General features: G+C 43.0%; 1 protein-coding gene across 16 annotated transcripts in view; it reads left to right on the forward strand.

The window, feature by feature from the left end:
- The first annotated feature begins 72 nt into the window (after window positions 1-72).
- The window catches only part of CADPS2 (calcium dependent secretion activator 2), a 522,703-nt gene continuing 514,507 nt past the window's right edge, over window positions 73-8,268 (forward strand). For 6 of the 16 annotated variants that reach the window (XM_029924201.1, XM_029924211.1, XM_029924218.1 and 3 more), the window contains exon 1: window positions 75-233. In XM_029924201.1, coding sequence (XP_029780061.1) covers window positions 213-233 — 21 coding nt within the window. In that variant the 5' untranslated portion in view covers window positions 75-212. Of the gene's footprint in view, window positions 234-8,268 lie in introns of all 16 variants that reach the window. The other 10 variants (XM_029924168.1, XM_029924187.1, XM_029924231.1 and 7 more) reach the window with 3 other exon arrangements.

Genomic DNA, 8,268 nt, shown 5'->3' on the forward strand with positions numbered 1-8,268 from the left:
CGGCTCGCGAAGGGCGGCGGGACGCGCCGGGGCGCGCGGGCGGCGGCAGCGCGGCCAGACCCGGGAGCCCGAGCCCCTCGGTGCTCAGCGAGGGGCGAGAGGAGCCCGGGAGGCAGCTGGACGAGGAGCAGGAGCGGAGGATCCGCCTGCAGCTCTACGTCTTCGTCGTGAGGTGCATCGCGTACCCCTTCAACGCCAAGCAGCCCACCGACATGGCCCGGAGGCAGCAGAAGGTGAGTCGCACGCAGGACTCGGCGCCTCCGGTCGCCACTTCTTCCTCCCCGGAGTTTTCTCTCCCCGGAGAGCTCTGGGGCGCTTACCCTCCGCCCTTGTTGAACGCGTGCACTATTTTTGTTGGCCTTTAAGGTTTAAGGGACTCTTGGAGAGGGGAAGCCCTTCGTGCTGTAGCCGGCTGGGTCTCGGGGACGCGTCCTCTCCCCCGGCCCCCTTCCTGTTGGCAGAAGCTGTCGGCTTGGCATCTTGAGAACCGCAGCGCCCGCCGTACGGTGGTTGCACCCGATGGGGCTCCGCTCTGCAACGCAACTCCCATCAACTTTAATTTTCTAAGAGTGGTGGTGCATTCCTGCCCACCTTAGTTCAGCTGGAGCTGGGCTTTGCTGTGGGTCTCAATGACTGTAATTAGGCGAAACAGGTGGAATCTGGCCATCCCTGTTTGCTAGGGCAGTCTTCGCTAGGGCGAGGGTGTAGAAATCTTCCTCAAAGAATAAAAAAGTTAACAAGCTTACTGTACTGCTATATAATGAAGACTTTAAACCCAACCCCCAGAGGGTACGCAGCTCCGTAGAGTTGCTGTGGGTTGGTAATTCCTGGTCTGGGCAGGCCTAATGCAACGCACTATTGATGAAAACCAAAGGACTGGTGCATAACTACTTGGTAAGGAATGCGTGGGTGTGTGTGTGTGTGTGTGTGTGTGTGTGTGTGTGTGTGTGTGCTTTTGCATCGCAGCGAGGTAAGGAGTTTGTCTCAGGTGTCATGTCTGCCAACTTTAGTTTTAAAACAAGATTCCAGGGCTTTAATGTTCTGTAACAGAAGAAAGTCATGACTCAAGTTGCCCTGAGTAAACAGGAACCTGTCTAGGACATCTAATAGAATGCTGAACCTAAAAGGTTCAGTACAAATCTATCTCTGACAAAATGTGGAGACCCAGAGAACTTGTAATTTGCCCAAGGCATATCCAGATGCAGAAGTGTTTTTCAGAAGTATTAAGCGTGTAAGGCATTTCTTAGAAATCTAGGGAGCATTTGAATGGCTTTCGGAGACACCACGGCAGCTCTGGGAATATGTAATCTTCCCGCCATCCTCCCGCCCGCCTTTATCCAGCCTTAAAAACACACCTGAACTAAGAAGCTGTTCTGAAATCCTTCATTCTCTGGGAGTGCTTGGGGGACGATTCTCTACAGCTGGTGCCTAATTACACAGAACCTTCAAGAACCTCACCCTGTGGGTAATGCAGTCACAGAATGCCACAGCTGGAAAAGACGTTGGTATTCTCCAGGCAGACCCCTCATTTTGGAGGTGAGCAGTCTCAGCATCATTTCCTAATCACAAACCAGGGGGTGTGGTTGAAATCCCCATTCCTCCAGTCAGTTTTGCTCACCCGCGGAGTTCTTGTGGGCCTTCCATTCTTCCCCCAGGAAAGTAAGTACCCTGCTTCCTCACTGTCGTGCTGCAGTCACCTGTCGCTTCTCCACTCCATAGGCCAAACAACTTTCAACTTCAATAGTCCTTCTGTATGCTAAGTGTAAGTAATTCTTGTCCTGTCTGGCCATGTAAAGCTTCTGAATGTCAGCCTGTCATCACTTTGGTCATTCATATTGCATTGAAGCTTATTTTTAGTGTATTAAACTATAAAAACGTGTGGCGAAACTAAAGCGAATTCCTGTCTGGGCTGTTCTGCTTTTGAAAAAAGTTATCAGTAGCTGACTTCTACTCACTTCTCCCGTTTTGTTACTGAAACTCTCGGGTGCTTGTTAATGTGTTGCAGATCTGACTGGTCTATTTAAATACAGTGTTTCTACAGAAGTTATTTGAACTGTCAAACCAAAGACATTCACAGTACTAAGGGAGCTATTGTTATAACTTTAACCAGGGGTAACCAAAATCCAAACAATAAAACACTATCTGAGCTCTGCAAAAATGCTTGGAAACTTCAGCTCTGTAAATGTTGAGCATTAAGAGCTGTCAGCTTAATTTTTGTGAATTTTTATTAAGGGGGAGGCCACATAACAAATATCTTCTTATTCCAAAGGCCCCACACTTTTTTTTTTTTTTTTCCTTAACGTGGTGCTTCCTAAAGGGAGCTGAAACAATTCTTGGCGGTAGATTTTCTCCTAGGACAGAGTGAAGTGGGAATTTATATTTCTATGAATTTGTTGCATAAGTCAATTAATGCCTTAGAAAGACTTTGAAACTTTAAGTCTTGAATTATACAGTTGAGTTATATAAAAATCACAGCATAATTGCAAAATCACTAATCCATTGGTGTTTTTTTCCCCCCTCTGCAAGTAGTCCAACATCTAGCAAAAGGATTTGGTAGCTTAAGTTGTTACTGACCGTGCATGTTGATACTTATTCCTCACAACTTTGAAAAGTTACAAACTCTCAGATTGAGATCTGAAAGGGTCCTCATTTAAGGGAAAAAAAAAAAAAAAACCTTAAGTGTTTATTCACTTTTGAGAGCAAGACCGAGCACAAGCAGAGGAGGGGCAGGGAAGGAGGCAAAATCCAAAGCAGGCTCCAGGCTCTGAGGCTGGCATGGGGCTTGGACTCATGAACTGCGAGATCATGACCTGAGCCAAAGTCAGACACATACCTGACTGAACTACCCAGGGGCCCTAAGGGTCCTCATTTTCTAGGTGACAGAAGAGCCTTCCCTTGGCTGTCCTCACCCTCCCTGAAGGGCTGAAGGGCTGATGAGTTTGCATGAACTAGCGCTCAGCTGCAGGGTTTTGTTTTCCTTTTCTTTGGCTAGAAGGACCCATAAAGCTAGCTAGGGATTTTATCCAGGAATAATTATAGAAATCTCAGTAGCATTAAACTCCATTGACTAAAATATGGCCATGCCAATTAGGCCTTGGACCACTGATGGCTCAACAGAAAACTCTGGAAGTAAGGGTAGACCCAGATACTGACAGAGCTTCGTACCAGGTGGTCACATCACTTAAGTGAACATATCCAGGGGTTCACACGTGATATCAATATGAAGTAACTGCTAATGGCAAAAGGACTTTAGTTCTGAATGGTGTCTAAGCCTGATGCTTCTTTACCTTGATGACTTTGGTACCATCAGGACGCTACAGTAATAATGAACTTCATATGACTAGATCATTGGTTAAAGGTGAGATTGGTAGTAACTACAAGACCATGACCCAGATAAGCAAATCAGTTTCCTCATAAGGCAAATCATAAAGGCAGTTTGCTGAGCCTTTGGAAAACCTGGAGACCCTGTAGGAAAAAAGTGATGTGTTCATGGGGACTAGAAAGTAAGAGGACTCTGACCAACATAATCCCCATAGCAGAGGTATTCAGATATACAGGTTTAGACTGCAGATCTTTAGGCTTCTACTGAGTGGTTGCAGTGTTTGTTTTCATTAAATTTAGTAAAGTCTGATGTTGAAGGAACTAGTCTTTTTAAACAATAAGCAGGAATTAAAGATTAAAATGGTATCTGGTAACTTCTATACGAATCCTACACCCAGGTTCTTGCCTTTTCTACATGTATGGCTACTGTAATCATTCTACATTGTGACTTAACCTTCATATAGGATAAGGATTCCAACCACTTCGCATAGTTTTTGTCTGAGTTTGAGAAATGGACATAAATAATAGTGTGAAATTGTAGATGGGGGTGGGGAGAGTAAGCTCCTTGGGTAAAACAGATCAAGAAGAGGGCAAGAACGCATTATGCAAAGACTTCTAGTAGGTGTTTGCTTAGAACTCTGCCATTAGAATGTTTCCTTACAATAAAGTAGCTACTTCCAGCTCTTTTGAAATGATCTCTTCTGTGAACATTCTGACTGCTCAGGTGATCCCTAAGTTCAGGGACAGAGCCAATGAAAAAAAATTAAATGTTTATTTTTGAGACCGAGTAGGGGAGTGACAGAAGGAGACACAGAATCCAAAGCAGGGTCTCTCAGCTCTGAGCTGTCAGCACAGGGCTTGACATGAGGCTCAAACTCACCAGGAGATCATGACCTGATCGGAGGTCAGACGCCTAACCATATGAGCCACCCAGGCGTCCTGAAAGAGCTAATTTTCTAAGCCAAACAAAGCCCCTACAGATTTACGAAGATGGAGAATCCCTTACCTAAGGCTAGGAAACCTTTGGTCTCTAGTGCCGTGTTGCCCCTCTTTGGTGCCTTAGCATAGGGTGTCCTACAAAAACTTGGTGGGGTGGTGCCTGCGTGGCTTAGTTAAATATCAGACTCTTGATTTCAGTTCCTAATCTCCGTGCCTGCTGTCCCCTCCCTGAGGGCCTGCTTAAGGTTCTCTCTGCCTCTTCCCTGCTCATCTATGTGCTTACTCTCCAAAAAAAAAAAAAAAAAAAAACCCCAACAAAACTTGTCTGGATACATGGAAGTGTCAGATTTAGTACATGTTGGGAAGAATTAGGTATAGTTTGTAGGAAAGAAGGGGCAAAAAAGGGAAAGAGTCTTCTAATCTTTGGAAACTAATGTTTCTAAATGTGTTTTAGAGACCTCCAGGATTTCCACCCCCTCGCCCCCCAAAGCCCTAAAAACCCAAAACCAATAGAACTAATGACTGCAAAGTGGAACTTGGTCACTGCTACTACCAAGCTTGGGAGACCGGTGTAGAAGCCCAGTAGTATGGTATGCCTTGTTTTCTTTGCAGGTTTCCAGCAAATGGTGTCAATCTTAAAAGGCCACCCCCTTTGGGAGTTAGGATAATTTCTCCTTTGTGCTCCTCTGGCTTTGGTACGTTATGGAGCAAATGCAGAAGGGAGAGGTTATGTTGGTTTTTAATAGGAATACCTTGTCCTCTAGGGAGGGAGTTGGAAACCACATTAAAGTAACCTTAGACTGGACTTAATACAGTATCTCAGGAACATGTGTGTTGCTTTGATTCATCTAACCCTCCACAGGGTATCTTGAGATGGTGGCACTTAATTCAGTGGAATGAGTTGTGCTAATGAGAAGAACTCAGATGGATTAAGTGGTATTGGTGTTTGCTTCTTTCAAAAATGAAATCGGCTTAATTCTGATCTGCAATGACTTCTTATAAAATGAAATGAGTGTGATTGTGTTTCCCTCTTTAGTTTTTTTCTCTTAATGGAAACCGTTCCCTTTATTTATATACTCAAAAGATTAATGACCTTATATACAGTGCAATTTAAGAACCTTAAGATAAAATTAAAGCCAATTGCCAGGTTATGAAATAGAATTCCAAATCCCACGAGTTTGGTAATGAGGCCTCTTTTGCATGATTGTGCTATTTTATATGCATTTAAGATTGATTCAAATCTTTGAGAAGGAAGTGGTGGGTCACATAGTCATGTGTTACTGAGGTTTTAATTTTTAGGTTGTAAAAGAGCTAATCGCTGTAAATGTAAATAGTGGATGTATCTTTGGAACCAAGGACAGCTGCCCCAAGTTCAGAATATTGTGGAATGTTTAGTGTTGGTAACCCTTCACTTTAGGATCATTGTTTTGGTCTGTTTCAAAATTGGCTGAGGATTTTGATGCGCTTTCCTTTCTTTAAAAACAACAAAAATCTGGGGCACCTGGGTAGCTCAGTCGGTTGAGTAGCTGACTTTGACTCAGGTCATGATCTCACTGTCTGTGGGTTCGAGCCCCACAGTGGGTTTTGTGGTGACAGCTCAGAGCCTGGAGCCTACTCCAGATTCTGCATCTCCCTCTCTCTCTCTCCCTCCCCTGCACACACTGTCTCTCTGTCTCTCAAAAATACCATTAAAAATTATCTTTTTAAAAAAACTTATTTTTGAGAGCAAGAGACAGCATGAGCAGAGGAGGGTCAGAGAGAGAGGGAGACACAATCTGAAGACCGGCTCCAGGCTTCAAGGTAGCTGTCAGCACAGAGCCCGATGCAGGGCTGAAACTCAAGACTGCAAGATCATGACCTGAGCTGGAGTCGGACACTTAACTGACTGAGCCACCCAGGCGCCCCAACAAAAATCTGATTTCTATCCTTAGCTGCACATAAGAATTCTCTAGAGAGCTCTTAAGACTCCCATCATCCAAGTTGCACCCCACATTAATAAATCAATCTCTAAGGTTGTAGTCTTTAAAGCTTCCTAGGTAATTCCAGCATATAGCCAAGGTTGAGAACTGCTTGGGTGTGAGTGAGTGAGTGTGTGTGTGTGCGCGCGCGCCTTTTCTAGAAAGCTACAGGAAACTGGCTTATTTTCAAATCAGCAAGGTGAAAGTATTTGCAGTAATGAGTGAGATTACTGAGTAATTAAACCAGTATGCCATATTAAGATAAAGGCAACGGGGATGCTCTAAGGGAGGAACAAACATTGAAATATTCTAAATAATATTCTAGACTTCATTGATTCAATACAGTGGGAAGCCAGTACATACTAGACTTTTGAAAGGTCTTTAATTAGATAATATGCTAGAGGCAATTAAGTTGCATTTGCAAGTGTATAATTATAAAACCACAGATCACAACATTAGCAATAGAAAATCTAGGATGCTGAGGGTAAGCCTGAGTGTTGCTTTCCATTCCAATATGAACTGGGGGAGTATAGTGAAATCTTAGAGGTTGCCACTGAGATATGCCTAACTAAAGAGTAAATTTCACCAAGGTCTTTCATGATCCTTACAGGGTGGAATATTTCCTTGGTCTATGCAGTAGTAGTACATGTGTACTTTTTGAAAGCCATACTTCAGACGGCATTAAGTGAGGTACTTGGATAAGTTCTTGTTCAAACGGTTTCAGTGTTTCAATATTTTTGTGCTGTTTGCACTCTGCAAAATCTTAGTATCAGGTGAAGAGTATGGAAAATCTCTTCATTCAAATTGCATTAGTTTCAAATCACTGTTGTACACCTGAGAAAAATTACACTAATAGGTTGTTTGCACTTAGGAGTCTATTTATAGAGCATCGTTGGTCTTTTTTTTTTTTTTTTTATTAAATTTTTGAGCGAGACAAAGCATGAGTGGGGGACGGGCAGAGAGAGAGGGAGACACAGAATCCAAAGCAGGCTCCAGCTGTGCTGACCTCTCAGAGCCTGACACAGGGCTCGAACTCCTGCACTGTGAGGTCATGACTTGAGTCGAAGTCAGATGCTTAACCGACTGAGCCACCCAGATATCCCTGTTGGTCTGCTTTTTGAAACTTCTTCATATCTCTTTGTAAACCTGTGGTTTGACTATTTTCACTTTCTAACTTTCAGGTTAGTGGTGAATTTTTACAATGAAAATGTTACTGGGACTAAAGGTATGTACAATTTAAAGGCCATTTTTGCCAGGCTGGCAGCTGAGGATAGTTACCTTGCTCCTTACTGATTGTGAAGATGGATGTATGTGTATGCTCTAATATCCTTTTTCCATTTTTCTGTTAAGATTTTGGTTTTACTGGTGTGAACTCTTTATCAAATATGTTGAATAGCATTCCTTTGTGAAGAGTTTCTATAGTCTGCCTTTTTTTTTTTTAGATAAACTTTGATCTTTTCCTTAACATTTCTTGTACAATTTCTCATCTGCAACTAATGTTTGAAGCAAGGAATTGACTTTTTACCCCAAAAAGCTAAGCAATTCTTCTAGCCTGATTCTTGATTATGCTCTACTTCTATTGCTAACCTGGAAGGCTAAGTTCATATGGTTTCCCTCCTTAATTCATTGATCAATTATTTGAGCCTCTGCTTAACAGTATCAGATGTTTCGAAGACCCCATAAAGAATAAAACAAGCAGAAATCCTCTGTTTAGTAACTTATAGATTATGTGTATGTTTTTCTTTACACCTTTTACTAGGTCACCTATTCTATTTGATTTAGCTCTCTTCCTACTCATACCATATAATTTTGACTTAGTATAATTCTAGATTTTAATACCTGATTGGGGTTCCCATTTATCAAATTCTTTCCAGCATTCTATTCCTCTCCCTATCCCCACCCCCCACTCACCATTTTTTTTTTTTTTTTTTTTTTTTTTTAGTGCCAAGAGTGCAAGCAGGGGGAGGGACAGAGACAGAATCTGAAACCGGCTCCAGGCTTTGAGCCATCAGCATAGAGCCCAATGTGGGGCTTGAACTCAGGAACTTTG

Source organism: Suricata suricatta, chromosome 2 (genome assembly GCF_006229205.1).
Source record: "Suricata suricatta isolate VVHF042 chromosome 2, meerkat_22Aug2017_6uvM2_HiC, whole genome shotgun sequence".
Taxonomy (NCBI): domain Eukaryota; kingdom Metazoa; phylum Chordata; class Mammalia; order Carnivora; family Herpestidae; genus Suricata; species Suricata suricatta.